Source organism: Athene cunicularia (assembly GCF_003259725.1).
Source record: "Athene cunicularia isolate RWA chromosome 23 unlocalized genomic scaffold, athCun1 chr23_part2, whole genome shotgun sequence".
Lineage (NCBI taxonomy): Eukaryota > Metazoa > Chordata > Aves > Strigiformes > Strigidae > Athene > Athene cunicularia.
In genome coordinates this window covers 988,935-1,004,993 of record NW_020799131.1, presented here as the reverse complement: position 1 = coordinate 1,004,993, position 16,059 = coordinate 988,935, and the positions used below count along the sequence as shown (strand labels likewise).

At 52.6% G+C, this 16,059-nt stretch overlaps 1 protein-coding gene across 2 annotated transcripts in view; it reads right to left on the bottom strand.

The window, feature by feature from the left end:
* Positions 1–16,059, bottom strand: part of RPS6KA1 (ribosomal protein S6 kinase A1) — a 52,382-nt gene that overhangs the window by 11,005 nt on the left and 25,318 nt on the right. For both annotated transcript variants that reach the window (XM_026863521.1, XM_026863520.1), the window contains 6 exons: positions 8,024–8,077; positions 3,209–3,325; positions 2,077–2,158; positions 1,722–1,802; positions 897–976; positions 186–292 (listed from right to left, as the gene is read on the bottom strand). In XM_026863521.1, the coding sequence (XP_026719322.1) occupies positions 186–292; positions 897–976; positions 1,722–1,802; positions 2,077–2,158; positions 3,209–3,325; positions 8,024–8,077 (521 nt within the window). The remainder of the gene's footprint in view (positions 1–185; positions 293–896; positions 977–1,721; positions 1,803–2,076; positions 2,159–3,208; positions 3,326–8,023; positions 8,078–16,059) is intronic.

The following is a 16,059-nucleotide window of genomic DNA, read 5'->3' as shown; positions in this document are numbered from 1 at the left end:
TGTGGCGCACACATGCTGCCTCCACAGCACGCCTGGCCCTAAGTGCTCATCAGAGGAGCAGGAGCCTTGTCGACTGGCACTGCCACCTTCCATCTGGCTGGCCCGGGGGCACCGCTCAGCTCTGCCTTGGCAGGAGGCTGCCAGTGCAGGGCTCGGTTCCCTGCCCCAGCCCGTGCCGCACGTACTTCTCCGGTTTGAGATCCCTGTATATGATTCCCAGGCTGTGCAAGTGGTCGAGCCCCAGGGCCAGCTCTGCTAGGTAGAACTTCACGTCCTCCTCGGTGAACATGACCTGCAGGAAGGGAGAGGAAGCGGACGGGTGCTGGGGTTACAGCGCTGGCGGTGGGACCAGCGCCGCTGCACCCACACAAGACCTTTCACAGCCGTGTTGCTCCCTCCTACCCTTCCATACCTGAGTTCCCCGGGCTTTGCCCACCATCCTAATGTACCAATTAAGCAGCAACACCAAAAAACCCAACCAGGTTGCTAAGCAGCAGACAGGTTTATAAAAAACTCTTTGCTAACATTAACCAGGTTATGTTCCCGGTTGTTTTCACCTGGCACAGCTTCTCCCATTCTCTGCCCTCGCCCTGTCCCAGTGAGGTGACACAACCAGCCAACCCTGCAGCAGAACACGGCTCTCGCCTGCTTTTGTTCTTAACGTGATGCTCAGCAGAAGCTGCTGCGGAGGTGAGACCTGCCTCCTGTGCCGCTGCTTTTTTGCCAGAGGACAGGATTCCTGAGACATCCTCTCCTGTTGCCGGCTCTGGGCCAACAGCAGGTTGGAGGTTGTTTCCCTCTCAGAGACTTCGCAAGGGTCAGTCGCTTCTCCACGCAATTAAGCACAGAGGAACCGCGAGCCTCAGCAACCCACCAAGATGCCAGAGCATACCCACCTCTTTGGAAAGCCGAGTGAAAAGGTCACCTCCTCTGAGGAAATCCAAGATCAGATACAGCTTCCCTTCTGTCTGGAATGCTGAAACACAAGCCAGAGCAGGAATCAGACCCCTCCACTGAAGGAAGGCTCCATGGTGTTACATCAGTCACTTAAATCCCAACAGCTTCAGTTGTGCAGAAGCCCCGCATGGTTACTAGGCTAAACACAGGTAGGGCTAATTATTTGAGGTAAATGAGCTAGTCTGGCCGTGATGTTGAAATGGGGGCTCACCAGCAGCACTCTGGCACTGCAGAAACCCCTCATTTTAGGGGGGGTTGGTTCCCTTTCAGCCAGTGACGCCCAACTGTTTTCCTGAGAGGTGCTGGTCACTCACCTTCCTCAGAGTCAGAGCATTAATCCTGCCAAACTCGGCCCTGACTATTTAACTCTGCTTTCTCAGTTTCTCCTGATTTAACACTTTAATCTCAAGGATTTGCTCTTTAAACCTCTTCTCCCAGTCTGTGTTCTGCTCCCCATTCAATAGCTAGAGAGGGCATGGCACCAAAAACCCTTCCAGGAGAGGAGCTGTATTAAGGGGACCGTGAAGGCTCCAGAGCAGCACACCCTGGCACACAGACTGATCCAGACCTTTTCTCCATTTCAGGTATCTCCAGAAGCCTGTTAGGGACCATGAGGGTCTGTCAGCACCCTCCAAGCAGCCTCTTTCTGGATGCCCCGTGCTCATCCACGTGCCTGTAGTAGCCTCTTTATTGCACTTAAAAGCAGTCAGTGTCTGTTCAAGCCTGCACCCCACTCCCAGTGTCCCAATTAGCTCCACACTCACCATAGTGGAGTTTCACCACAAAGGGATGGTTTACGTCAGCCAGGATGTCCCTTTCTATCTTTGTCCTTACTCGATCACGCACTGTGGGAAGAGAGAGGAACAGCTCAGTCAGAAAAAGAGCACACAGCACCCCGCGGTCAGCCTTGAGCCCTTTAGTACCAGGCAGCTTGAGCCAGATCTTTTCCCACCTCCATCACTGCAACAAGGGTCTTACAGAGATGGAGAGAAAAGGAGGCCGTTTGGCTGAGATAAAGATTCTCCGCTTTCACCCTGGGGCCAGCAGTGGCTGCTGTGACATTTCCCCAGCGCTCTTCAAGACATGGAGGATAAGAGCATCGCAGTAAAAGCCTCCTACCTTTCAGTGTCGCCTTCTTGAGCACTTTCATGGCATAGAGGTGGTTGCTGTCTGGTGGTGTTATCTTCCTCACCAAGAAAACCTGTGGCAGAAGAACACCACATTTGCCAAGCGCTAGACATCAGCAGTAGGAGCTGGATGCCTCCCGGGGAGGGGGGGGCAGACCTCACAGTGACCCTAAGAAGGAGCTGGCCACACGACTGCTAAGATGTCCCTCAGACTCTCCATGTGAGATTTTCAGGGAAGGGCTGAAGTGTGTAGACCCCTCTTACCCCTGATCTCCAGCCATTACAGCACTTGTGCTTTTATACTGCACTTTCCCCCTCTCCAGTCTTCCACACCTTTTGCTCCTGCACTGATGCTTCAATGTACCATGTGAAGCCTCCTGGTGACTTGCTGGTTTGACAGCCAGATCAACTCCTCATTATTATTCAGGTTCTGCATCCTCTTTGGGTTTTTACCTCCTTCCCTTCCCTGATGTCCCATTTTACCTGGTTTTAGGCAGCTTCAAAAAGACACCACTATTCTTTCGCATAAGCCACTGCTGCATTTGCCCAGGCAACAGCACACGGTCCTGTACAAGCCCCCACTGTTAGTGCTGGTAACTGATTGACACGAAGTTGATTTAATGTGTGAGCAGATGGTCTGTAAGAGACCTGGATTATTTACACATTGAAATAGATAAGACTTACAGGCTACTTCCTTCCCCCTTCACAGAAGGGAAACTGGACCGTAAACAGGGGCCAAACCAGTCCCTGGCACACAGCACCATTTCTGAGAAGAGAGGAACATGCCCGAGTCCTCCAAGAACTCAATTCAGCTGACAGCTTGGTAGCCAGCTAGAGCTGCAGGAGGTCCTTCAGCCCTGCGTGACACCAGCACTCATGAGCGGGATACTACTCCTTTCCTTCTGATCATCTGAAAAACGATGGGGAGCTTTGGACACACAGGCTGGCCCCCATGGGAAGGCATCGCTACAGCTGCCTTCTGGGTGAGAAACAACCATTTGCTGAGTGGGCTCATCAGATTCTCATGATCTGGTGGGAGTCAGGAAAGTGGTTTTGTTGGGGACAGTGCCTTTTGTCATCAAAATCATTTATCTGGCACGACACGTAGGAAGAAGTGAACTCACCTTGCCAAAAGAGCCCTGTCCCAGCACCTTCAGGAGTTCAAACTGCGAAGGATCAGCCTTCTCCGAGCCTTCCTTCACATGGTGTGTGATGTTGATTTCCTTCACAACACCCTCGCCCTGAAAAAGAGGGGACACGGCTGACTGGGAATATACTCCTGAGCAAGGGAAGGCAAGCCTCATCGGATTAAGGAACAAGGATTGTAGCTACAGACTCACAGGGACCACATCTAAGAGAACCATAAAAGTTGGTGCTTGTCACAGGTATCTCCTGCCTTCAACATCTGGAATAAATAAGCCATCGGTAGGCTCACACCAGGCAGCCTTGTTAAAGATCCTGGGCTCTCCCCAAGGGCTCCGCTCCTCACGCCGCAGGTGTTGCGTTGCTTTGAACTGCATTTCAGAAGAGTGCTTGAAAAGCACCTTCCTTTTTAAGGCACTGGTAGCAAAAACAGGAGTGTTTATGCCGCTAAAAATCCCACAACACAAAAATACGGCACTGTTGTCAAAACACGGCCAGGGCTGGCAAAAATCAGACATGTTGGAGCCCATCTGCTCAGCAATCTGAGCAACTCTGCAACATAAGTCTTAGTGCATCTTCAGCACATACAGATGATGCTTTAACAGACTCAAGCCTTCAAGAAGATTGAGGGGAAGCCAAGGTCTCTGGCACATGTTTTGTTTAAAACACATTCTTTTATTAAAAAAAAAAAAAAAGACGAAAAAGAGATTTGATCAGCAGTATCTACAATAAACTCACCAATGAAGCCAGGCCAGCACACAAGAGCAGCCACAGACCCTGAGGTGATGCTGAAACACCTCCTTCCCCCAGCAAACCTTGTCCCTACCCCTGGTGCATAAAGCCCAGAGTTCAGCTCAACAGAAACACCTTGAGCTGCTTTCTGTTTGCATCCTAAATACAAAAAGATGTTATACTACCAGTCACCCAGCTGTGCCTTTCCCTCTACTCCTCTTGATCACACCTGACCAGTATATCTGGACTTAGGTTTCCTCTGGGCTTGCCCTGTTCCAGCTCCTCTCCCAGCTGACCACGGGCAGCGCCCACAGGGCAGGTTGGGCTCAACTTCCCCCCATTACAGACACAAATCTTATTCTGGCCAGAAATCCCTTGAAGCTGTACGTCCTCTAAGGGCAAGTCCAGGCTTCCTAGCACTGCAGAACCATGTTACCTAGTGTTAGACGTGGTCTGGTTGCTATTTGGGCCTGAAGGCCAGCAGTTATGTTCCAAAGGGCATTAAACTCGGTTGCTCCCCGACCCTAGGGCAGATGTGGCCATCAGAGGCTGCCAGAAAGCTGGAACTACTGTTTAGTTTTTCTCCTTGCAGAGTTGGGGGGGGAAAAAAGTTACGCTTTGTTTTCTAAAACTATTCAGACACTCGGTCTGGAACCCACCTAATCAAAGCAGGTTTTAAAAACAACAGGAACTAAGTTTCAGGCCCTACCTCTGCTCTGCACCCCAGCCCACTCCCACCCTCCCAGCACCTTCTCGGGGAGGGTGGCCCTGCCAAGCACCCGCGGATGTGGTTGCCTACCTGCACCGAGCACCCTTCCCCTTCCCGCTCTCACGCTCGGCTTTTCTCTAGATTAGGAAGTGGCTTTGTTTCCATGCTGGTAGCTTTGTTCTCTCAAGATCCTGCATTATCCAGACACTAAGACCTAGCAGAGAAGCCCACGATCTCAGCAGTGCACAGGGAGAGAGCAGGGGGACGGGAGCTCCCCCCATGTTATCCTGCCTCTCGCGGGTCTCGGTGATCACAGATAAGAAAGATCTTATAAGCCCTGTCACAACAAGTTTTCATGTTCCATCTGATCTCCCAGCTTAACTCAGCCGCCTTACACTTCTGGTTTCTTCTGGAGGCTTAGCCCACAGCAGACAGCCGTTGGGTGGGAACAGCTTCCCACTTCTAGCCCCGAGCCTGAGCAGGACTCAGCCAAGAGGTCTCCTCCTGCTCATCTTCCCACATTGCTCAACTCTCCAGTGACCCCACAGCAGGGAGGGACCCGGGGATGGGACCAGTGGAAGCTGCAGGCTCTTTCCTTTGCCCCCATTATCATGAAAACACGAGAGAGAAACCAAGTCTCCACAGCATCAGCACGGGTACAACCAGGCGCGTTTCACCCCGCGGCATCACACGCATCTATGCAGAGAGGAACATTTAAAATAAACTCTTGGATCCACCTTCAAGGCATCTGGACCCGCCCTCCTGCCACAGCTCTCGGGGAGCTGCGGAGCGATGGATTTTCACAGCTGTGGGAATTCTCCCCCTCGGCCAATAGCAAGAGCCAGTGTGTTGAACTGCAGGTGGTTTCGGCAGCCCAGGCTGGACCTGGAGGCAGGCAGGGATTTGCATACGCAGCCCACCAGCCCCACCGCAGCAGCAAACACACACACACACACACACACAAGCCAACTAGACCAAAAGCGGCATCAGCGGAGACGCCGTTGATAGCTTTCTGAGGAGAGCTTTGAGATGCCACTTGGCCATCTTGCTGACACAAGGGCGTTTTCCTCCCGTGGACTCACCCAGTAACTTGAAACTCAACAGTTGGGACTCTGGGGACCAGCAACACACCAAAACAGGTCCCCAGCACAAAAGCACCCGCGTGCCGCCGAGCCGCAGCACGAACAGGCTTTGCTTGCGCTGAGAGAAGCTTCTTCCAACGGCACCATTAGACAAACTGCCCCAGAAACAGCAAAAGCAAAGCAAACCAAACTGCTCCAAACATCCACGTGGAGCATCAGCCCACCTGGACGAGCAACCAGCAGCACCAAGCGAAGCAAAGCGAGGGAGCGGCGGTACTGACCGGGCTGGAGAGCTGGCTGGGGGCGGGCAGCTGCAGGCTGCAGGGCTTGGCTCGATGCTTCCTCTGCAGCCAGAGCGTCAGGAACGCGCAGATGCGAGGAAGTTTAGGGTCCCTCTCCATTCTCCCATCCCGATCAACATGGCACGGCCCCAGTAAGCACCACCCCGGCGAGCTCCCCGGGAAGCATCGCGGGGCTCGGGGAGGCTCCCGCGGACGCCCCACGCTCGAGGGTGCCGGATGGAGGAGACACAGGTGGTTAAAGCCCAGCTGGCAGATGCGCAGTGCAGACAAGCCACTCGGTCACACGGAGGCAGGTTCATGCTCCCACTCCCCAGCAACAGTGTTTGTGGTTGGGGCTTTTTTTTTTTTTTTTTTTTGGTTTTGCTTTTGAAAAAAACAAAAAAAAAAAAATCACACAGCTCCTTGTTCACATTTGGGTTCCCTGGTTCAGACAAGGCGCTGACAGAAAACATACATGGTCTAGCTAAAGTGACTTCCATCTAGTGCTGCATGAAACCCACACCAGGCTGTGAGCTTTGGGGGTACTTCCACAACAGGGGAATATTCTGAGAAACCGCTTACTCTTTGAAAAGGAAGAGAAAAACTCAGGAAACCCCACACAGATGTCTGACACCACCTTGAACAGTCGCACATCTCTTTGCTCCCACACTGGCACAGGGATGGTGGGTCCCCAGTGATGAGATTCAGGGTGCATCAATCCCATGGGCAGATCCTCTGGCATCACTAGGATTTGCCTCTAGTTCTTTGTTTGACTTATGCTGCACAAGAGTCCTCGCCTTGGACGCTGGAATTATCTAAGAGCCACCCTGGGAAGTTCCAAGTGAGATGTTTTTAAGGGCATTTCTGATGCAGACAGCTTTTGCTGCTGGGATTTATTGGCAGGACAGAAGAAAGGTATTTACATCGCTTGTTTTGCCTCCTTCCTTCTCCAAGCCTGTGCCCCTTTGACCTTTCCTTGGGTCAGGACAGACAGATGTTTGCTGCAGCAAGACCCCAGAGAGTTCAGGTAAGAAAGAAACCCCTTGAAATGAGTAAAAAAACACCCACGCACCTTTGCAATTAGAAATAACCCCGCGTCAGCGTTGATTTCTGAATTTCTCCAGAGTGCAAAGTATGAAAAGAGGATCTTGGTTTGGACCAAGAGAGACTACTTATATGACTGTCTTGCCTCCTCCACCCCCATAATGTGCCCTTTGAGAACCAATAATGAAAGAAACAAATGACTTAATACCATAAAGACAGCTGATCCCAGCTCCACAGAGGGAGCTGATGAGATCCAAAGCACGGGAGCTGGGAGTAGGTGCCAGAGAGCAGCGTGGAACGGCACCAGGCAGCTGCCGAGCACGAGTCTGCAGGTGACTCGGTCCGTACTGACACCTCCTTCATTCTGCCACAGTCCCAGTGAAGCAGAAACTGTGTCCCCAGTGTGCTGTCCCAAGGTGAGCATCACCCCTTCCAGGGGTGAAGCTGTGCGGGAGGCGCTGCCAGCCAGCTCCCTGCGTGTGGGCCCAGCAGCACCTGATCAATCTTGCCCCGACCAAAACAATTTTGCATGTTGTGTCATCAGGCACTCGGTGCGGGGAGAGAGGAGCCTCAGAAAAGCAATGAAAAAAACCCCACTGGACGAGGTCCACGCAACCCAAACGCTGGAGCGGCTGCCCCAGCAGGCTGACACCATCAGAAAGCCACAGGAGACATAAATGACAGCACGGAAAGGAGTTTGGTGTGGAGAGGAAGGAGGAGGAGGATGAAGTCAAAGTCCAGGATGTCACGTGAGCAAGTGAGTAATAGCTGTTTTCTGTATTAGCAGTCCCACCTAGCTGAGCTGGGCTGGCAGGGGCGAGAAAGGCTTCGGTTTTCAGAGAGGTTCCTGCGAGCTCCGCTTACGCCCTCGCGTCTGTGGGACGACCCGTCATGGGACAAAGTGCAAATGAAACGCGTGAGTCTGCACATCTTGCAGCAGGCTCTTACCTTGTCTGCCGCGTCCACAAGGTCTTTCTCTATCCAAGTGATCTCTGACTTTGCCTGCGGGACAATAAATGAGGGTCAGCACAGAGGGGCTGGGATACTCAAGTTTTCCCGATGAACTTGTTTAGCGAGGCTGGGTGAGCTGTTTACAGTCCCTGGTGGTGTCCCACCAGACATCGCTCCTCGGGATGCGATTCTGAGCTCTGCTGGTGCCTCCAGGAGAGCAGTTGGAACCAGCTGCTGTTGAATAAAGGCTTTGATAAACTCGGGTGGGTGGTGGAGAAGGACACAGTGCCGGCACTTGGTTACACACGTTCTCCAGGAATCAGAGTGCCACCACCAAGGAGAGAGAACTAATTTCTGTCAGGTTGATTAATGTCTAAATCAGATTTTACTCTCAGCTACACCTGGACGAACTCCAAAAGCATCTGTTCTGGTAGTGGTGCCCTGCATCTGCAGGGAAGTTTGGCACCCCCATGGCAAAGAGAGGGCTCCTCCTCTCCAGGGACTGCTCAGCATTTCTAAAGCAACCAGGAGGAACACAGACAAATACCAAACCTCACCACATCCCTCGAGGGCAGGGCAGGGCCAGCCCAGCTGCTCTGACAGGTCCCTGAGCAGCATTAGAAATGTCAGTTTATGCTGCCTCTGGGGCCAGATGCAATTCTGTGAACCCTTAGAGGGAGAAGGGCAGAAGCACTGAAAAGCAGCTCGGGACAGAACTGCTTCTCAGCTAGGATATGGCTCCTTCTCCCCCAAAAACTCCCTCACCTAAGGGAAGAAGTAAGTTTTTGCAAGGTCAGTCCCCAAGCCTGCCGTATTTTAATGAACATAAATAGATTTGCTATTGCATCTAAGTACCCTTTCACCTGTTTTTTAGATAATGAGCTAAGTCTGAATAGAAAAATCCCCCCCCCCCCCTAAAATCCAATCAGATTTGAAACATTTCCTCCGAGAGGTTCAAGTCTTTGGCTGCAGATGAGATAAAACTCATGTGACTGCAGACAGAAGGGATCTGAGAGAGACTCGAGCTGTGACTTCTCTTGTGTCTTTTCAAGCAGTTTGACGGCACGACGGAGCCCACGGTGCTGGCAGGGCTCTTCGGCGCCAGCAACGTCACCCGGGTGGGCGCAGCACAAGGCAGAGGGACCCGAAAGTAGGACAGGAGCTACGGAGAGGCCAGAGAAGAAAAAAGTAATTCTGGAGGGAAGGGAGGAGCTGCATGAAAAGAGTGAGATTAGGGTTAAGAATTAACTGATTTTCAGCGCCCGGAAGGACTGAATCAGATCGGAGGGGGGGCCCTTGCAGTCTCCTCTTCCCCTTCCTCCCCTCCATCGCTCTGCTCTCGCTGCAGGACCCGCCACGATCTCTTTGGGTCCGGGAGAAGGTGCCTGTCCCGCTGCTGCCATGGGAAGTGGATGCTCAGGGCAGCCGGCTGACACATCTACCAAAGCCACAATTAAACCCCTTCCTGAGCACCCAAAAGCGAGCAGAAAACCCTCAGCAGTCGTAACCCCCCTTCCCCTCCCGGGGATCACACCCACCCACAGGGACACCAGCTCCTTCACTGCCCCGGCCAAGTGAGCAGGCACCAAATCTTGGATGGGGATGGATTGATTTCTCTCCCACGGGCACGGATCTCTCTGCAGGTCCACCCTATCAGCACAAGACACTGCTCCTGGGAGCTACCAGCCATCTTCTGACACCCACAGCCTCGGGGGAGGCCATTTTACACAGATTCCTGCATCACTGGGAAATGAGATTTGCCGCTCCTGGAAAATAAAAGGACACCCCCGGCCACCAGCCAGGTCTGAGCTCAGGAGGTTGCTCAAGTCAGAAGAGGAGACAACTTCTGAACTTCCCAATGCCGCCTTCAAACTGCACAGATGGCTCAGTCAGCCCAGCTCAGGGACTGGGGACATACATACAGGGTTGGTTTTTTTTTTACAACACCAAGTTCAAAATACAAGTCCTCTTTCCTACTTTCCCCTTCTTTTGAGGAAGGATTTTACAAGCCAGAAGCCAAGAGACAGGTTTGTTTTTGCTCGCGTTTTGTCACTTTGCTGGTTGAGACAGTCACATCTAAATGCAAGGAAAAAAAAAAACAACCCTGCAAGAGCTAGAAACAGATTACGTTTTTGGCATTTCGCTTCCTATTCATCAACAACTAACCAGAAGCTGTTTTAATTTCTGTTGCTTCAACACATGCTCTGGTCCCAAAACACTCCCAAATTCTGGCAGCACCTAGGAAAGACACTTCTTAGAAAGCAGTTTTACCCTCAGAAATGCCTTTTCCAAAAAAAAGAAGTCGTTAATTAAAACTGGATGAGGTCTGGCTTTCTAAGGTCAGGCTGTTCACCAAACTTCTTGTGTCCTGCAGAAGAGACAGAGCACAGTACTGTATGCAGAGCAGATATTTTATCAGCTAGACACTTGCCTCCTGGATCCTTGGCTTGCTGCGGAAGAGGAGCCTCAGCATCTCCAAAGCTTTAGGCTGCTATTCTCCCATACTTTGCAAGCTGGCTTCTGAACTTAGAGCACTCTGCAGCACCCAGACCAGCACGAGAACCCCGAGTGTAGTAGTTACGTCACCGGGATGTATTTTGGGAGTTTTCGCTGAAAGGAAACTGTGGTTTCGTATGGGGAAATTGCATTGTGCGACGATGGCTGCACAATACCAGCAGCCAAATGAAAACAGTGGATGGCTTTACGGGTGCTTAGGTCTGGCTCTTTCCATCAGCAAATCTCAGCAGGCTTTTCAAGAGGATCAGTGCAGTCCTCCATGTCACAGACAGGAAAACAGGCATAGGAAGAGCAATTTCAGTCCCTACGTGAGGCAGCAACTGAGAGCCTGCGTAGCTTTCCTCCCCCAAAGTGATGCTGCCCCTGCTCTGAGCAGCACAAACTCTGAGTCCAGCACAAACGCTTGTCCCTGTAGGATCAGGTCTCCAGGGAAGGGGCCAGGGGGAGGCAGCTCCTGCATCCTTCCCTGGTTTGTCCCTGCTCCATGTCACTGGCTGTATCGGGTTTTTGGGACGCTGCCACGAGGCCCCACACCACGTTTGCACACCGACATCCTCCAGGAGATGCACAATCCTGCCCGCTTGCTCGGGGGCTCCTGCGCCGTGACGCTGCTCTGCACCCCCTCGGACATCCAGGGGTGCCCTAATAGGGCAGAGAGGGAAGGTGATGGGCACTGGCCAAGTCAGGCAGTGCTGAGCCGGGGAGTGGAGCTGGGAGGGAAGAAGGGCTTCAGCCCTATGGCTCTGGATCAGTTCTCTCGCAATTTCTGTGTCTGCAAGGAAAAGCCTGAGCCACGTGCCTGCATGCTCCCAGCTCCCGCAGGAGGCCATCTGCATTTCATCTATGCAAAACAAATGCCCTACATGGCTTCAGAAGTTACCCAGCTGTTTCACCAGTGTCACTGCAAGGTCCTTGGCTGTTTTACAGAATCCCTTTAGCTGTCCCCACTTTGTACCTTAAAAAAAGTCACAGTCCCTGCCAAACTTCTTTCCAGATCCATGTAACTTTTGGAGCTGTTAAGCTGCTTCGTGCTGCCCTGAACCGCAGCATTCAGACTGTGTCTACACGGAGCATCCGAGTAGCTCCTTCCCACTCCCATAGCCTGGCTCCCTGTGGGGATTGCTCCCTCCTCAGTGGCAGGAGGCACAAAGGATCTCAAAACAATTCTGCAGCAGAGAAACACAGAAGCTGGAGCTTGTATTTGGGCAGCTACAGCTCATGCAAGGAATTAAAGCAGCTGCAGAAGGCAGGCATGCTTCAGTGTGAGACGGGATGAGCAGTGCCTGGGTTTGTGGTCTGGCCTCTCTTCTGATCAGTTTTCTGACCGCTGTGTTAACACAAAGAATTGCGTCCTCACCCCGTCCTGCTTTGCCAAGGGCCTGGTTCAGCCTACTCGCCCCTTCTCTCCCCTAGAAACAGTGCTTTGAATTCCTGAGGCTCTTCACAAGGAAGAAGCCCATCCGCTAAACCTAGAGACCATAAACCAGGCTTGGTCAGAAGCAGAAGCCATCAGCTCTTTGCTTCGGATGCAGTTAACAGCCACGGACGGAAAGGCTGCTGCAAGAGGGCAAACCTGCACTGCTTCACTGCCTCTGCTCCCGAGAGAAGGGGCCAGAACCAAACGAGTAGGTGACAATCCCAACATACGGTGATAAATCTAAAGTAAGAAGCATAAACCAAAGGAAACTGCGGTGTGGGCAGCTGTACACCAATAGGCAGGTTGTGGGTCCAAGGGTAAGAGACAAGTGGCTGAGCTGAGGCAAGAGCCTTCCTCCATCCCACTTCCAAATGACCTCACACATCCCTGGTGAGTTTGACACTCTTAGGGCAGAATGAAGTCGCCTCTCTGCCTTATTCCATATTTTTGAAAAGCAAAAAGTTAGGGACAGAAGTGGGTTTGCCAGATCCAATTCTGTATCAGCAGTCAGCTCCAGCAAGTCCCAACATCAGCTCCATAAAACAGGACACTTGCTAGCCCTATAGATTTAAATCAGAATAACCAGGGACTGCCTTTATCTCCTGCCAGGATCCAGTTACGTCCCAGTGAGCACTGGGAACAGCATCGGGGCGGGAAGGATCAAGGTTTCATAAACAGGAAGGCGATGGTGTGAGGAACTGCTGCCTGAGGAGAGACAGCTGCTGTCACGCCAATACGCTTCAGCAGCGGGGCTGGTGCCGCCGTGCCGGAGCAAAGGGATGTCTCCGCTGAGGTTTCGGCTGCTGGCCAGGAAGCCCTGGGTGAAGGAGCCCTCGGACCAGCTGCAGCCCCCCCGGGGCTCACGCAGGCCCCTCCAGCACAGGCGACTCCTGGGTGTCAACCTCAGGCGCCCGGGAGCGTCACGCTCCTGAACTTTTGCATGAAGTTGTTTTATGCAACCTACTGCAGAGCGATAACGTCCCTGCAGGGCAGCAGCTCCTGCTCTGGAGGGAGCCTGAAATAAATGGGAAGCAAAAGATGCTGCAGTTTTGCAGAGGAAGCGAGTCTGCTTTTTGCTGTTGAAAAGAGCAGAGAGGAGAAGGCTGCTCTGTCTGGAACTTTTTTTTTAAAGTGGTGGTTCTCAAAAAGGGGAACAAACAAAGCAAAGAAACCTCCCCAGCCACCGCCTGCCCTCCTGCACAGGCCTTATTTGGGCAAGGCTGACGGTTGGTCTCATTTGCAACCAAAGAATTGGCCAGAACCACGTCCTTTTGTCTGCGCTTTGGTGGATCACCCCCACTGCTCCCGGGAGCCCCCAGACTTGGCTCCAGCCTTAGAAATCCTGTGGGACACTTGTCCCTGCACAGCACCGTTCTTCCCCGGGCAGAGACACGGCACGGCCTTGTGAAGGGCTTCAGGTCGTGGGACCCGCGTCTGAGCGGACCCACCAGCCAGCTCCAAGGAGGGGCTGGACCAGCTTAGAGCTGGGATGGAGAGAAGGGAGCTGTGCCTCGAGGCAGAGCCGTTTTGACACCAGAGGAAGCGCTGCCCACAGCAACGACACGGTTATGTCAGCAGCTGCAGATTTTAACTCGCTTTGTTGCCATCCACCGACTTCCAGGAAAGCAAGGCAGGCGATGCTACCTACCCCCACAGGAAACCTGCCCTCCGGGCGACGCCTCTCGAGAAGTCTGCAGCTGCTCTGGGACCTCTCAGGAGCTGAGAAATGTCACCACGTACCTGTGCTCCGTGTCCATCCTGCCCGTGTCACCCCCGGCCACGCTTTGCTGGGAGGGGAGAGCAAGACCGTGGTCAGAGTGAGCAGGTGCCGCTACTCCCGTGTTTATTCAGGAAAGGAGTTGTTTCCTGGCCTGCCACTCACCACAGCTTAGAAGAGAAGTTGAAAACAGAAGTCCAGCCAAGCAGAACATTTTGTGAGGCCGTACGGATTTCATTCAATTGCTAAAGTTAAAAAAACCCCAACCAAACCCACCTAGGGGAATTCAAGACTTTCATTTTTATCTAATTCAGCAGGCATTGCAGTATCAAGGTTGTATTCAAAGATTAAACACCAAAGCCATCTCTCTGGTGCTTACGCATACCACACACTCAATTAAAGAAAAATAATAATAATTTGAAACCTCAGGCACATTTAAAAACCTCTCTGACCAAGAGGAGACTCTGCCCTGCTCTTCCACATGTATTCCGATAGGTTTAATCCCAGCCCACTCTCCCTGGGCCATACAGCTCCTGCAGCCCCACAGGTACCCTCCCTTCCAGGTATGAAACCTCGTGGGCTCTGGTTTTCCCACTCAGCATCATCCCAAACATCCCTGATCCAGCATCACTGCAGGGCTGCGGGCTCGAAGCGAAGGTCTGGTCACTGTCTTATTGCATTTTATAAGACAGGGTGACTTTTGCTTAGTGTGTGTGTGCCCGCATCTGCGAAAGGTCAGGGAGAAAAGACCTGAGACCTCTCACTTAAGCTCCTCAGCCACTTCCAACCGCACTTGGAGGGGGAAAACTGCAGAAAAACTCAGTCCTGGGGGTTTTAGAAAAGCAGGTGGCAGATGGAGGGAAAAGGTATGCCCATGCCCCTCCTGAGGCAGCAGAGAATCAGCAACAGTTTTTTGCAGGAGGAAGGAGAAACAGGACAGTATAAATGCCTGGGGTCACAGACAAAGCTTGAAAGGAAAGGGAGATTCTTAGAGCAATCCAGGAGGATCTGCAGGGAAACAGTTGGCTTCGTTAGTGCTTTAAACTAAACTCACGCTGAACAAGGGCATTTGCTGTTTTGACAGACAAAAGCCTCGGGAGGCAGCCAGGGCCCGGGGGAGGAAGGGCCCACCGCGGGGTGGCTTTGAAGATGGAAGCCTTGGACAAAGTCACTTCTACAAACACAGCTAAGGAGCAGCAGAGACTTCGGCAACTGGAACTTCCTGATAAGTGGATAAGGATGGGGGCGGGTTCCTGGCAGGAACCTTGCTGCTTGGAGGTTTGCAGGGAGGGATTACTGAGAGGGAACAGTGCTGCGGGAGCAGAGAGGCACGTTTCACCCTACACCATCTCCAAGGTCTGTTTTACTGGTCTCCTGAAAAACAAACCAAACCATAAACGAGGGAAGGAGAAGAAACCCAGGTCACACAGTCAGACCTCTGCACAGTGAGAGTGTTGGTAACACTGGTGTCCAGAAATTCTTCATGCACAACCTCTTACGGGGTCAAAGCAGCTGGGAGAAGTGAACGACCAACTCCATCGTGGCACAGAAAACGCCAGGAACCTCCCCCCATACGGCTTAAAACAAAAGCCTTGGGCTCCAAGCATCCTAGAAGCACTCTGCCATCTTCCTCAGGGCAATTCCTCTCCACTCAGAGAAGCAGCCAAATACTCTGTGTAAAATGAATTTGGTGACCCTTGGGAAGGACTTTGCTGCCATTCCGAGCTGTGATCTTGGCTCCCCGCAATGGGGGTTACAAGTAAATCCCTAAAAAGGGAAAACTCAGACCAAGACAGCGCGGTTTTACCCTGTTTGGTGTTAAGATGGAGCAGTTCCACCCTTTTTACTTTTCATGGGCCCCTTCTCTCACCAGCAAGTTCGTTTCTCTAATATGTCAGAAAGTGACCCCACATCATCTTCCAGGGAGGTGGACAGAACTGTCACAGGGAGGAAACACTGCAAAATCCCGGAGGCCACAAACAGCCACCAGCACGTTGGCAACGAGGAGCAGAGCAGCAGTAACAGAGCACGGGACTTCCCGGCAGAGCCTGGTGGGATGGTGGTCACAGGTACGGGTGTCTGCAGCCGTGGGACAGGCTGTGTCACCCCAAGGGGCTGACAGTGACAGGTATGGGTGTCTGCAGCCGTGGGACTGGCTGTGTCACCCCAAGGGGCTGAGAGCCCAGGGCACCCTGCCCAGCTGGCTGCCTGGCCACTGCTCTCCCCCTCCCCGAGCACACTCCAGCAGGTGGCACTCAGAGCATCTTTAATGTCCAAAAATGTGTTTCTGTTCTGAAACAGGAGGGTGAGAGCCATTTCAGAAACACCCATTTCATACACACCCATTTCATAAACAGCCCTAAACCAGGGGGGAGCTAGGAA